The sequence below is a fragment of the Cebus imitator genome, unplaced genomic scaffold (genome assembly GCF_001604975.1).
Source record: "Cebus imitator isolate Cc_AM_T3 unplaced genomic scaffold, Cebus_imitator-1.0 Scaffold63, whole genome shotgun sequence".
In the NCBI taxonomy this organism is placed as follows: Eukaryota; Metazoa; Chordata; class Mammalia; order Primates; family Cebidae; genus Cebus; species Cebus imitator.
Window position 1 is genome coordinate 27,573 of NW_016107378.1, and position 15,601 is coordinate 43,173.

General features: G+C 47.1%; 1 protein-coding gene across 2 annotated transcripts in view; it reads right to left on the reverse strand.

The window, feature by feature from the left end:
* SLC6A2 (solute carrier family 6 member 2) overlaps window positions 1-15,601 on the reverse strand; it is a 51,450-nt gene that overhangs the window by 9,580 nt on the left and 26,269 nt on the right. For both annotated transcript variants that reach the window (XM_017530065.2, XM_017530067.2), the window contains exons 4-8: window positions 11,822-11,960; window positions 4,968-5,102; window positions 2,856-2,959; window positions 1,511-1,635; window positions 491-603 (exon numbers count right to left, since the gene is read on the reverse strand). In XM_017530065.2, the coding sequence (XP_017385554.1) occupies window positions 491-603; window positions 1,511-1,635; window positions 2,856-2,959; window positions 4,968-5,102; window positions 11,822-11,960 (616 nt within the window). The remainder of the gene's footprint in view (window positions 1-490; window positions 604-1,510; window positions 1,636-2,855; window positions 2,960-4,967; window positions 5,103-11,821; window positions 11,961-15,601) is intronic.

A 15,601-nucleotide genomic window follows, 5' to 3' on the forward strand; every position in this document is an offset into this window, starting at 1 on the left:
TTTTTTGTAGAGACGGGGGTCTCCCTATGTTACACAGTCTGGCCTTAAACTCCTGGCCTCAAGCAATCCTCCCACCTCAGCCTTCCACGGCCCTGGGATTATAGGCATGAGCCACCATTCCTGGCTTTTTGATTATTGATGATAAAATACAATGAGAAAATGCCTGTTTAGAGAACAAGACTCTAACTGTGATCCCCTCTGAATCATTTCCCCGCCTGCAAGAGGACGGTGTAGGGCTGGCTTATCTGAAGTCTCTTCTCATATGAATTTCCAAGATACCAAAAGGGTTCCTATGGCTCTTGGCTTTGGCCTAAGTCTTATCTTTCTGAGTCAGGACTCACTTTTTTTGTCTACATTTAAATAGGGCCTTCTGAAAACAACTATTAACCAGGTGTTTGAATAGTGGGAACTTCAGGCCCAGCACTGTGTGTTGGGGGAGGGGTCAGGCCCAGGGGGGTGGGGGACAGGTATCTTGAGCAGGGTCACTTACTGAGCTGTCAAGGCCCAGCGCCAGGAGCATGATGAAAAACACGATAGCCCAGAATGTAGATCCAGACAGGGTAGAAATGGCTTCTGGATACAGGATGAACACTAGGCCAGCTCCTGTAAGAAACATCAAGGACCTCATCAATGGCTGAAACCATTGGTCTGAGCTGCACATCGTAGGAGAGCATCTGGGAGCCCAATTGGTCAGTCATGTGTGGGTGGAGCAGAACACAGGTCTAGAGATAACAGATGAAGTCTGCATGAACTTACAGCTTACCTGTGCATTGGAGAAGTTGCCCCCAACAGCCAGGCTGGAGAGCAGTTTTCTGCCTGGTAAGCTATAGACTACACGCTGCATACCCCACCACCTATACTCTACAAGGCATTCACTCTTACTCACAAAAGCTTGGGGTCCTCGGAATGCATTAGAGGTAGCCCTTCCCCAGGTCTCAGCTTCTTTGTGGCCATAAAGATTTGGGAAGCTGCAGGGAAGGACACAGGCTCCAGAGCTGGACCGACTGGGGTATGAACACTATTGTACTGATCACCCCATTTCCTTACCTCCCTATAGCCTATAGATGAATACTGGTATGTATTCATCGGACTCTGTCATGTACCAAAGACACATTGCTCACTAGCTGGGTGATGCCATACAAGTTATTTGGCTTGAGTCTCAGTCTTCTCATCTGTAAAGTGAGTCTACTAACACTTGCCTGGCAGCCTTGTGAGAACTAAGTGGAGGTATGTCAAGTGCTTAGCCCAGGACTGGTATAGAGAGGACATTCCAAAATCTCTTCTTCCCAGCCTGACTCAGAGGAAGGTTCTGCTACATACGTGGGGCCTGGGACTGCCTGAAATTCTCACTAGTAACCTCAAGGGAAAGTCAATCACATGAGTGGTTTGGATACCTCCACAGACAGCCTAGCGGTCCTACAGTCAAAGGCAGAGCCATGCAGCCAAGAATAAGGCGGGCTTCTCAGCTCCCTCCACAGTGAGCTGAGGCCCAGGTGGGCTGCCCACCCACCTTCTGTGGCCACATCCTCAATGTTGACCTTGTGTTCATGGGCCATGTAACCAAGGATGGAGAAGATGGCAAACCCAGAGACGAAGCTGGTGATGCAATTGATGCTGCTGGTCAGCAGGGCGTCCCTGGGGGAAGAAGCACAACGAGGTCAAGCTCCTTGACACTCTCAATCCTGTGCATTGATTGCTGGGCCAGTAATAGGACTTGAAGCCTGGCCCCAGCCTCAAAGGCCATGGCCCCTTTAGTAGCTCCTGCTGCCACATGGATCCAGGGCCCCACCATCACTGGCACAGGAAGTAGGCTAACCACATATGGATGGAACAGTCCGATACCAGAGTCTACTGGCAAACTCCTGTCAGGAAATTGAGTCACCAGCCTCCTTCAACAAACCTTCCATGGCTGCTTCCCAGTGCCTTCCAACTCCTCATCCTGTCATTCAAGAGCTTTGCTAAGAAGACCCAACCTTCCTTACAGATTTCTCTTCCATGACTCCCAAGGTGTACTCTGAACAGTACAATTGTGTACTCTGAATAGTGAATTGAAACCAGTCAATTCACTGGTCCATAAACAAGCCACCTCCCTGTATTTGGCTGTGTTGTCTCCCTTCTCCCATAGTGTGTGCTGTCCACTCCACATCTGCCTAGCGTAATCCTAACTATCCTCCAAGGTTCATCTCAAATTCACCTCCATGCACGGCTTGTTTTCTATCAGGGGATTGATAACCCCATTTCCTTACCTCCCTATAGCCTGTCCCACTGGTATGCATTCATCGGACTCTGTCATGTACCAAAGACACTATGATTCTGCCTTAAGCCTTGGATGGAGTGTAATGGAATTGAACCCAAATTTGTGCCCATGCCTGAAGTCCCCACAGCACTGGGCCAACAGGAGGCAGCATTGAGTGCTTCCTGAACTGAGCTAGGTCATGGTCCTCTGAGTCTCAGTCTGCCCTACAATCTCACCTCGCATCTTGCCAGGCCCTCAGCAGCAGGGATATTCTACCCCTGCCTGCCTGGGCATCTGATGGACAGAGTCAGGCAATGCTGTCCACACTGAAATCTGCACAGTTCTCCTCTGTCCCAGCTACCCATCTCCCAGTGTTGGTGACCTCAGCTTTCCCAGTTCCACACCTCACTTCTGTTTAAGAGGCATCCTGAAATGAAACGTGGTCTTTGGGACCCTCAGAGGCCACGTCGCAGTTTATAGAATGCCCAGGATGGTCCACAAGAAGAAAATGTGGCTTGCCCAGGGAGAGCTGGCTTCCAGATAAGAACCCTCTCTGCCACCCATGCAAGGGTCAGCCCCCAGGACTGAGAGCGTCCCAGAGTTCTGAGAAAGGTCTTACCTGTAACAGTTGTTGTCAAATTTGTTGTAACTGGCAAATGCAATCAACACTCCAAATCCAGCCCCCAAGGAAAAAAATATCTGAGTTGCAGCATCAATCCATACCTGAAACCAGCAGATAAAAGCCATCAGCCTCTGCTTCCTATCCCATGGGACCACCTCACTGTTCCATAAGGGCTGAGAAACCCTGGGGATGCTCTGAGACCAGAGGAAGTATGGTTTAAACTACAGATGGGCAGCCCTGGCAACTCCCTCCCCTGCATCCTGTACAAAACAACTGCAGAGAGAGGCTGGGCCTCTCTAGCAACTCCCAGCCTTGGGTAGAAGCTGTGAGTGAGCTGAGCCTATAGGAACTCATTCACTCAACTTCATGCCCTGATTTTCAAAGAAAATTAACAATACTAAAAGTTCTAGGCTAGAGTGTGAATGGGCAAGAACAGAGGGTTATGGCCATCTTAGGAGTTACAGAGGTGGCATTTTCAGAAGGGGAGGACCATTCCTAGTAGGCTTCTACAAGCCATAGACAATGGTGACAACTTGGGGGCCAATGGAGCTTATTTATTCCATCCTTTGGGTGATAAAAGCACATGGCTGGAAGCCTGGACATCTGAATTACTTTACGACTTCTATTCCTCATATTCTAACCCTGGTCAAGTTCACTTCTCTCTGTTTTCTCATTTGTGTAATGGGGATAATTCTACTTCACCACTCAGACTAAGAGCTGCAATTCAGATTTTTTTTTTTTAAGTGGAGTCTCACTCTGTCACCCAGGCTGGAGTGCAGTGGTGTGATCTTGGTTCACTGCAACCTCTGCCCCCTGGGTTCCAGCAATTCTCCCACTTTAGCCTCCTGAATAGCTGGGATTACACTAGAGTGCCACCATGCCCTGCTAATATTTGTATTTTTAGTAGAGACGGGGTTTCACCATGTTGGCCAGGCTTGTCTTGAACTCCTGACTTCAAGTGATCTGCCAGCCTCGGCCTCCCAAAGTGCTGGGATTACAGGCGTGAGCCACGCGCCCAGCCTTCCAATTCAGATTTGAGAGATGTCTATCATCTCCCCACTGGTACTAGTCCAGACTTCCCCAGCTGTGCAAACAGAGGGCAGCACCATCTGATGAGGGAAGACGGATCTGCTCCTTGAGACTGCACTGAGGGCTTAGTTTCTACACATCTAAAAGGTTTGGCATCAACAGTCATGGCACAAAAAGAAGTCTGACTTGTTTTGCAATTTACAAGGCTGATTCATGCCTTATGTTCTATTATCTTTCTGGCAGCTACTACAAAAATTGGTTTTCTCTTGGTTACTAGTCCGCAACATTGCAGTGTGTTGGGGCATTACAACCATGGAGATGCATATTGGGATGCATCTTTCCCAATCCTGTGCTGTTGGGGCCTGCCAGAATTATTATGGGTTGAAATAAAGAAGCCCTGGAGAATTGAAAGACAGTATGTTAAGGTGTTCTCACTGAGGGGCGCTGCAAGAGGGGGCTGGAAGTAATCTCAGCAGTTACCTGAAAGTGCTCAAGGTAATGAGTACCTCTATGATTGTCCCTGCTTTCACCCTCACTGCTCTGCACTGGACTCCACTACCAGATTCACCCACTTTCACCATAATTTGAGCCTTTGGACAGGGGCAGTGGTTGGCTGAGGGTGTTGGGGAAGAGGGTTGGCAGAGCCTCCCTGAGGGCTGAATCTATCCTTATGCTGACATCACAGGATTGTGGTAAAGATCAGGTTTGGGGATCACAGAGTAGAAAGAGGGCAGGGGGTGGCTAGGGTGAGCGAGGGAGCCGTGGCCACAGGATAGGAGCAAGGACCCAGGACATCATGTCCTCTTCACAGGGCATTGCTCTCCTCAAAGAGTAGTTTGTGAAGGCCGCCAGATGAAACCACAGAATCCCAGGCCTCCAGAGGTGGGTGGGCTTATGGAGACTGTCAGGTGCAAATCCGCACTGTCAAATGGGGAAGCTGCAGCTCAGACATGGAAGGATCCTGTCCAAGGCTACACTGTACGTTTGTGGCAGAGCTGGGACCAGATTTTCCTTTATCACCTGCTCCTGAAAGCCCTCCCACAAGCCTGGCCCAAGGCCGGGTGGTCACTGAGCACTAACCGTGGCCTCTTTCAGGCGGTAGAAGTCGATGTGCAGGTAGGCATTGATGCCATTGGAGGCGCCGGGCAGGGTGACACCGTGGACCAGGAGCACGAACAGCACGAAGTAAGGCAGCGTGGCTGTGATCCACACAACCTGGGCAATGGATAAGTTTGGGTGAGAGCCTCGCTCTGGCCCCAACCCCATGGGGCACTGGCGGGGCACAGAGCCCTTTCCCAATGAGCCAGTCATGCTCTTTCCCACCTTCCTTCACTCAAGGCACATGCTGCAGGTTCCAGCTCTAGGCAAGGGCCTGATCCAGAATCCAGGGCTAGAACAGGAAACAGACACAGGGTCCACTCTAGAGAAGCTCAGAACCCAGGGCGAGAGTCAGCCACACTGGGGATAGCACTATGATGGAAACCAAGGGCACCGAGGGCAAAGACTAGGTTTTCATAGCACTGGATGCCACCTCATCTACAAAGCCACCTCTTCTGACTCCTTCAGGGAAAGACTCCTGACTCCATAAAATGAAGAGTTTTCCCATAGATAGAGCTCTCTCAAGGAAAAGAGCCTAGAGAAGCAGTGAGGTATGTGTCACTGAAGTTATGCAACTGTTGCTATGAATATAGGCATTGGCAAAGGATTGCTTAGATCAAGGTGTGGCTCATGGACCAGGAAGAACTAAGTACACCCACCTTGTGCTCTCCCCTTTCCCCATCAGTCTTGTGTCCATCACACCATTGCTACTGGTTGCTGCATGCACCTATCTGACTGGCAAGATATTTAGAAATCTCAGTCTCTCTCTCTCTCTCTCCTCTCTTTTTCTCTGTCTCCATCTTCCCTCCCTCTTCTCCCTCTTCTCCACTCTCTCCCTTTTGTTCACCTCTTCTTCTTTTTCTTTACCCTCCTTTAAGCATATTTTCTTTCCTAAGCACATTGCCCAGGAAGGGATGTGGCTGGGAAGAAAGCAGAACTTCTGACGATTCTTCATCTTGGTAGGAACAGATGTGGGACACAGGCGACATATCTTGTTCAGAAATACACGAAAGAAGTGATTACTCCAGACTAAAAAAGACACCCCATCCCCTTGCCCAGGTTGGAGGAACAGAAAAGAAAGGTAGGTACAGGGACGCGGGTGTTATGTGGATTTCCTTGCTGTTCCTTCTCACCCTTGGCTACACATTCAAATACTCTGGGGGAAGTTATAGGTAAAAATGTTAAAGCTCAGATCCCATTGTTGGAGTGACTGATTTAGTTGGTCTGGGGTGGGCCTGAAATGCAGCATTTTTTTTAAAGCTCCCCAGGTGATAAAATTGTGCAGCCGAGGTGAGAATCACTACTTTAGGGAGATATAGTCATAGGTAGCCTTGCAGAAAGAATGCTGTGCCCCAAGTAAAAATACCTGGCTAAGGTTAAGGCAGTCAGACCCAAGGAGAACTCAGCTGAAACATGAAAAGGGCTATAGCTTAAATGCTAGATGGTTCCACACCCCCAAAGCTCTGGAACTGTGTATCCCTAAGAATCTTCACACATCCCTAAGGAGAGAGTGGAAACCTGGAAACATGAAAGTTCTTTGCCAGGCTAAAAAGAGGTGGGTGCTAAACAAAAATGGAGATATAGAAAATAAAGCCATATGTTTTTCATACTTATGTTTAAGGATGGGGATTTATCCTCTTTTTTTTTACTTGTCTTTCCCACTAGATCATGGCCCACTTAGAAATAAAATCCTATATTTTTTCAAACTTGTATCCTAGCACCTGGCATATGCGAATCCTAATACATGTTTATTGTATGAATGATTGGACGGTGTTGTGGATGAATGACTGGATTGTTAGGTAAATGGATGGATGAATGACGGGATGTTGGACTATGATTGAGTAGATGGTTAAAAGGATGGATAAGATGATTAGGTGGGTGGATCGTTGAGTAGATGGATGGATGAGTGGGTGGGTGATAAATCGGAGAGTTAGTGGGTGACTAAGTCAAAGAATAAATGCATGAGCAAGTAAAAGAATAACTGAGTCAGCACAGGAGCGAGTAAATGCATAGTGGCAGTCACATCTGGGCTTAGAAGGAATCAGGCAGGAAAGCCTCCTCTGTTTCATGTTATCCACTTGTCTCTCCACTCCCTTGTTCTAGGAAGGTCTTTGTGGAAATGGGATTTCCACTTGTTTTCTTTCAGGGAGGCAAGGACAGGAAGGACAAATTGCATAACAAATAAGGAGGGAAACATGCATTGGAAAGTGAAGCTGTTGCATGTGGGTGACCTTATGTTAATAAATCTTGGAATGGGTCCCCTGAACTGAGATGAATAGGTCTAAGCCCTTGGCAAAAGGTACAAGGAGGAGCTCTCACATTTCCTTGTAATTAGTCCTAATGGCTCTGGTCTCGTAACACTCATGTCAATAGCTGCAGCCCAGGTGCAATGCCCAGCCCAGCAAACCAGGTGAGACCACACTCCTCCCATCAGAAAACACTATCTTGACTTCTGACTCTAAGGAATCTCCCATGAGGCCTGGAGGTGGCCCTGCATTGGCCATGTTTGATGGCCATGGATGCAATTTCCCTAAGGAATACATTAGGACATGACTGATCTGAAACCCTGACTATAGTCAAGCATCAAGAAAGCAGGAAACTTGTTTTGTCTGTGCCCATGTATTCAAAGCTAGGCCATTTGAGTCTTGTTGAAGATTCTCAGAATTGACAGCAGGTGTTCAGCTGCCTAAGATCTTGTGTTGAAAGGGAGATTCCTGGATCTTTGGCCAACAGTTCACTCATGCTCACATGGGCCCTGAATGCACAATGGGTAAACAGAAGAAAGGCTTGGGCTCTGTCATCTCTACCCCAGGCTTCTCAGCTCTCAGAATTTCAACTTGCAACATAGCTCTGGCCATGAAAAGCTAGACTTGGTCCAATTTTGAGCACAAGATGAAGAATGTTATGAGCAGCACATTAGTCTTACAAGTGTCCTTAATCCCTAAGGGAGGTCACTGCTTTCTATCACTTTAAATCTATACCTGCTGGTGTTTCTATGGATAATTTGTGTGGTTCCAGGGTACCAAATTCAAACCAATTGCTCATAATCAAACTGAGGAAGATCTTGGCTCCATAAAAGAAAGAGCATTCAAATTGGTAGAGCTCTCTCGAGGGAAAGAACTACCCAGGATGGTGGTGAGGTGCTTGTCACTGAAGTGGTGCAAGCCTGAATTCAGGCATCAAGCAAAGGGCTGCCTAGATCAAGGTGAGGTCCATAGACCAGCAGCATCAGCTTCACCTAGGAGCTTGTCAGGAATGCAAATTCTCACATCATCCCCACTGAATCAGACTCTCTCAAGGAGGGACCCAGGAATCTGAATTTTAGCAAGACCTCTCGGTGATTCTTACATGCATGAGAGTTTGAAAAACGCTGCCAAGGAACTACTCTAAGGTTGACTCGAACCCAGAGATGATAAATGTCCATGCTTTACCACTGTAACTCTGCATTAATTTAACCTTTACTGATTTAGAATTTGTGATCCTCTGAACTGAGTTTTAGGGAAATTTTCACTAATTAAAAAAAGACATAATTTCAAAAAGAAGGATTTACGGGGTGTAGGGTATGCACTGATGTTACTGAGAAAAACCCCAAACTACAATTAGTATATGCCTCACTCATATGTGAATGATGCTGTTCATTATAATTGAGTCCAAGCAAGTCACTAAAGCAAGCCAGGACCAGCACAGCCTTCACTTGCCAAGACCGGAGGTATGAACATTTGCAATTCATTTGAGGCCAGCTCTGAGGCTATGGAAGCCTGCTAAGGAAAGCTCAGTGTCCTGTGCCAGGTTCAGTCTGGAAAGAAATAAGCAACACTCTTGGTTTTCTCATACGCCAGCTTATAAAAGCAATTAACTTCGGGGCACAGGAATGACCTCAGTGAAGCTCTGCATTCTAGAAATCTCCTCTCCATAGACTGCCTATGGCATGTCTGTTAGTGGTCAGAACACTGAGGGACTTATGCAAAATGTGGGCTATGGCTTCGGAGGACACACGCAGAGGGGACTCATATTCCTCTCTCATCGTGTTTCTACATGGGGGACTTTCCTAGTGTAACACCCAGGTTCACCCCTCATTACCTTCTCTGAAGGTGCATTTTGGAAAGAACTGAGCATGCTCAGCTCCACTCTTCCTGGTCTCTCTCGCATCAGCCTGCGTGCAGACAACATATACTCCCCTCTAGCCAAGAGCTAAACTAGATGCAGGAAGCTCTACCCTCTTTGGTGATGGCTGTGGGGAACCTAATCTTGGGATGCAATATTAGAAGTCTGTGGTGGCCCTGTGCCAAGGCCAGAAGCAGTATAAAGCTCATACATCCTCTGCAATTCACAGGAGTGGGCCCTGTCTCCCCTCAAGGCCTCTGTCTGTGCCTGCAGAGGCCAAGACAGCCCTGCTCCTAGTACCCAGGAAAGGCGCAGAGAGTGCTAGATAAGGCTGGCCTGGGGCTTCCACATCTCCACCACTTTGCTCATGTAGTTTCTTCCACTGAGAATCCCTTCCCTCCCTCCCACCTCTACCTGTGACTGACCTTACAGACCCAGCTTGAATGCCACCTTCCCTATGGTCTTTGGAGATACTTTCAGTTGAAAGAGCTTCCTTTCTCCACTAATGCAGCATCTCACACTTTTTGACCATGACTCATGCTAAGAAATGCCTTCAATATCAAGACAAACTACACATAAACTTACAGACTGCTGTAACAGAAACAAAATTCCAAGAGACAGCTCTTACTTTAATATGTGCGATGATCTCTTATTATCTAGACTTTTTCGTTTTTAAAAAGTGTATGTGATGACCCATTAAGCTGATTTAATGACAGTTTTTAAACCTACAGTTTGTATTTCTATTGAAATGTAACCTGACTTCTGGATGTGAAATTATCTCCAAGGTAAAGTTAAGCTTAAAAAAAGCAAGATATATAATAGTGCACATAGTTTGTGACCACTGGGTTTTATTAAATGGGGACACACACATATGTCTCTGGACAGAGATCCAAGAAGCTGGTGACATTGGCTGACCCATAACCTGCCTACAATATGCATAGACTAAAGCAATTGAAGAAGGAACCTGTCTTATTCTTGCATCACTAGTACTAGCATCAAGCCTGGTACATAGTAGGTGTCCATAAATGGTTGTATATGTTGAATTAAATTCAAAGAACACTTAATGAAGTTCCCCAAACTTATATACCCACCCATCATTCAATCACCCAATAAATATTTACTGAAGACCTACTAGGTGTCAGGCATCAGAATGGTAGTGGTCCTATCCTGGCTTTTCTCCACCTTAGACTTTCTCCAAGCCTTAGTTTGCATTTTGTTTCTGTGCTTTCTTAGAGTAAACACTGTGTCCCCAACATGCTGGTAGGAAGTTCCACCTCCATTTCTTGATAGATTTCATACCTACCAGCTGCTGCTTCCCTGCTACTGTCTTTGTTCCCAATGGCATGACCAAAAACTCCAGGAGTATCAGAGAGAACTCTAGTGCACACCTCCTTTCCAAAATCAGTTGCCTACTGAGGTTTCTCCAAAATTTACACCCACCTGATTAAGATAGACCGTTGTGTTGTGGCCCCCAATGAACTCACACCTGTGTGTAATTCCCTCCCACACGGATACTGGGTTTTACTACAACACTTGTTTTGGCCACTGGGACAATAGCAAGAATGATGCAAGCAGAGACTGGAAGAGCTACTTGTACATCATTGGGACTTGTCTGCCTGGGACATGTTTTTGGAACTCAGCCACTATGCTGTGAGAAGCCCAAGCACCATAGAAAGGCTATGTGGAAACATCCCAAGATGCTCTAGTTGGCAGCTCCAACTTAGCTCCCAGCCAGCACCAACTGCTAGGAGTGTGTATGCACCATCTAGAATATTCAGCCCAGCCAAGCCCCCAGATATGTAGTCCAGGGTATATCACATGGAGCAGAAGAACCACCCAGCTGATCCCAGTCAACCCATAGAATTGTGAGAGACAATAAAATGGTTGTTATTTTGAGTCACTACATTTGGGGGTGGTTTGTTACAGAGCACTAGCTAACCAGAACACTGGAAAGAACATTTCCCATCCACATCCTCTTTAATGCAGTCAGGCTGCTAAATAGACCCTGTAGAGCCCAAATGGGGTTGTTGTTCCCATGATATCACTTGGGCTAAAAATCAATAGGAGCCATTTCCTGAATATTCCCCACCCTGAAAGGCTGGCTACAGGGGGACAGTGTCACCCAAGTTTAGAATACTAACTCTGCACTGGCTCTCATTGGTCATCTAAACGTATGCTCTTCTCTCCAAGACACCTGGAACCCTGAGGGCACTTACCTCTGTATCCGAGGAAACACAAAACCCATCTTACATCTGGATATCTTCTAGAGCATTCTTTTTTTTTCTCAAAAATTCAGACGGGGATTTATTGATCTTATGGTAAAGCAAATAGTCATATTCCAGAGTAGCATGCAACATTTGCATGAAGATTTAGGTCGAGATCCCAGATTTATCAAGGGCATGTTGATGGCATCTCTAGGCTTTGTCCTGAGGCCTTTGGGAATACCCAAGTCCCTGGTCTCTGGTATTAGGGAAGCTTTGGCAGGAAAGTATGAGGCACTGTGATCCACTTATACCCCTTCAACCTATTGTTGGGGAGACAGACTTGGGGAACAGAAGGGAGAGGAAGGGAAGGCATTTGTCCAAGTCAGTGGCAGAACTGGGGCTTGAACACAGGCTTTGCACTTTCAGCTCCATCTTTTTTGTTCACCACCTACATAATTATTGCTAGAAATAATCACACACACCCCCAAGGTTGATCTCCCAACTGAAAGAGAAACAAAGAGATATTACCTTTCCCGATGTCTTCACCCCTTTCCAGAGGCTAAAATACAAGACGACAACGACGATCATCAGACACAGCAAGAGCTGCCACTGGGGCAGGCCGATGTCATGAATCCCGCTGCTCTCGTGAAGGTGCAGGACGCCACGCCTGCCCAGAGGGGAGGGGAGGGGACCAGGGTAAAAGGCTTTAGGGAGGATGACAGAGGCCATGACCACAGGCCAGCCCCCGCAAACGCACGCTGATGGAAACAGGACCTGACCACTCTCCCCTAACTCGGGTGCTCCAGCCACTGCCATGCACCACATGGGTCTGCCCCTGGTCAGCCATGGCCTGTGCCCTTGACTGCTCTGTCCTAGGAGAGGCAAATAATCTGGGGAGATTCCAAGCTCATGGTTGCTTTTAACAGACAAAAATCTCTTAAGTGCCTATTGCTTGCCTGGCCATGCAGAAATAAATAGGGAAGGTTCCTACCTTCATAGAACTCACACTGTAAAGAGCAGTTCTTAGCAGGAGGGAGGACTATTTTGCCCCTGACCCCCACCCCAGAGGATATTTGGCAATGTCTGAATGCTTTTTATTGTCATGACTTGAGGAGAGGTGGCATTACTGGCATAGAGACTATGGGCGCTGCCAGACATGCTGCTGTGTACAGGACAGTCTCCAATAACGAAGAATGATCCCACCCAAAGGGTCTATATTGCTGAATCTGAGAATCCCTGGTCTAGAGACTGAGACAAAAGTGAAAATTTCTCCTGTTGAGGAACAGCTACTAAAGCTAAAAGTATGCTTATCCTGTGCCCTAGGTATTCAATAGAAAATTGTACATATGTTCACCAAAAGACATGCTCTAGAATGTTTATGGCCGCATTATTCATAATAACCCCAAATCATAAAGTACTCAAACATCCATCAACAGTGGAATAGATAAATTAGGATATATTTATAAAGTGGAGTATTTTTTTTTTTTGAGACAGGCCTCACTCTGTCACCCAGGCTGGAGTTCAGTGGCACCATCATGGCTCACCGCAGGCTCAATCTCCCCAGGCTCAGGTGATCCTCCCACCTTGGCCTCCCAAGTAGCTGGGAATTAGGTGTGCATCGCCATGCCTGGCTAATTTTTATATTCTTTTGGTAGAGACTGGGTTTCTCCTTGTTGCCCAGACTTTCTCAAACTCCTGGGCTCAGGTGATCCAACTGCCCCAGCCTCTCAAAATGCTGCGATTACAGATGTGAGCCACTGCGCCTGGCCTAAGGGAAGTATTATACAGCAATTACCCCTAGAGGGATGGCTCTCACACACAATGCTGAGAGAAAGAAGTCAAATCCAGAAGAGCGCTTCTGTCCGACTCTAGTCATAAAATTCAGCAGGCAAAACCGACTTAAAAGATTAGAAGTCAGGAGAGGTGTACCCTGGGATGGGGATGAGGGTGTTACTGACTGGAAGAGGGCAGGATAGGGACTCCAGGACACTCAACATGCTCTTCCCTGAGCTGGCTAAGGTTACTGGCTGCGTTCAGTAGGTAACATTTTCTGAGCTGCCACTTGATGATAGTCACTCCTTTGTAATATGTTAGCCATCAATAAAGTGTTGCCTTTTTTTTTTTTTGAGACAGAGTTTTGCTCTTGTTGCCCAGGCTGGAGTGCAATGGCCTGATCTCTGCTCACTGTGACCTCCACGTCCCAGGTTCAAGTGATTCTTCTGCCTCAGCCTCCCGAGTAGATGGGATTACAGATGCCCACCATCACACTCTCCGAATTTTTTGTATTTTTTTTTTTTTTTGAGACGGAGTCTCATTCTGTCATCAGGCTGGAATGCAAGTGGCATGATCTCAGTTCCCTGCAACCTCCACCTCTGAGGTTCAAGCAATTCCCCTGCCTCAGCCTCCTGAATAGCTGGGACTACAGGCACACACCACTACGCCCAGCTAATTTTCGTATTTTGAGTAGAAATGGGGTTTCACCATGTTGGCCAGGAAGGAAGGTCTGGATCTCTTGACCTCGTGATCCTCCTGCCTCGGCCTCCCAAAGTGTTGGGATTACAGGCTTGAGCCACTGCGCCTGGCCTGGTTTTTTTCAAGTAAGAAAAACAAATAATCCTAAGGTAGTCTGAGAATATTGCGGTCCTTGTACAATCTAAAATGAAGAAATGATTAAAAAAAATTGCAAGCAAAATGACTGTTTGCTAATGAGAATGTAATCAAAGTTGGTTAGGAGCTAAGGAAAGGTCAAATAAAATGACTGAAGAAACAGTAGTGCAGGTCCCAGTGGAGAGGGGTTTCCCTGACCATTCTGCACCCTTGCAAGGCAAAGCAAGCAGAACTTGGAACAACTTCGCATATTTTCTCTGCACCCAAATTATTCATTCCTCACTGAAGGCCTGCTGTGATCCAGCCCATCTGGGCCTCAGATACATGCAGGAACTGCTCATGCACTGTCCTGACCTTGCCTTGGTGGGCATGTACTGTAGCATGGGAGGCAACACTAAATGCAAATTCACAATAAAGCATGACATGTGTTGGGAGGTTCAAGGGAGCTGCAGGGTGCCCCCGAATGAGTTCCCACTGGGTTCTCCTCTGTGCCTCACACTCAGAGACAACAATCAGCTGCACATTGCCCAACACGCTTCAAAGCCCAAGTCCAGTGTCACGTCTCCTGGGAGTCCCCCTGTGATCACCCTTGATAGGAATCTTTCAACTCTTGCAGTTCCTGTGGCTCTTGACTCGATTGCTAGGAGAGCCTGCCTGTTCCGCAAGGTCAAGGCTAGCTGTATGCAAGGGTCTTCCAGGATGAGGAGTGAATTAACCATTCCTGGTCTACAGTGCTAAGCCCAGGACTGGCAGTTAAACCTGTTAGCTCATGGGAGATTGTTGCATTAGAAACAGATAAATGCTCTCAACCTTTATTGCTAAACCCAACAATCCCTATACTATAGAAAATGAGATCCCTAATACCAGCACTTTGGGAGGCCGAGGTGAGCAGATCACAGGGTCAGAAGATTGAGACCATCCTGGCTAACATGAGTCTCTACTAAAAATACAAAAAATTAGCTGGGCGTGGTGGCATGTGCCTGTAGTCTCAGCTACTTGGAAGGCTGAGGCAGGAGAATCGCTTGAACCGGGGAGGTGGAGGTTGCAGTGAGGGAGATCACGCCATTGCACTCCAGCCTGGGGGATAAGAGCAAGACTGTCTCAAAGAAAAAAAGGAAGAAAAAACAGAAAATGAGATCCCAGGACCACCCCAAGGAGAACCAGGAAGGAAGGAGGGTCAGTCTCCCACATACTCTCACTTTTTCTCTTAGCAACTCCTCCCCTCACTTGCGGCAAATTTCTAACCCTTTTGCTCAGATCTTTCATTCCGCCCAGGGCAATGATGCCTTTTCCCGTATGGAAACTTAACTTCCCTGTCTCATTCTATAGGTCTTTGTGCTCAGCTAGAGGTCCATTCAGAAAGCAGCAGCTTAATTTTACAGCCAGGCATGGTGGCTCATGCCTGTAATCCCAGCACTTTGGGAGGCCGAGGCAGGTGGATCACCTGAGGTCAGGAGTTCAAGACCAGGCTGACCAATATGGCGAAACACCGTCTCTACTAAAAATATAAGAATTAGCTGGGTGTGGTGGTGCATGCCTGTAATCTCAGCTACTTAGGAGACTAAAGCACAGAAATTGCTTGAACCCAGGAGGCAGAGTTTGCAGAGAGTGGAGATCTCGTCATTGCACTCCAGCCGAGGCAACAGAGCAAGACTTCACCTCAAAAACAAAACAAAACAAATAGATTTATACTACAATGTT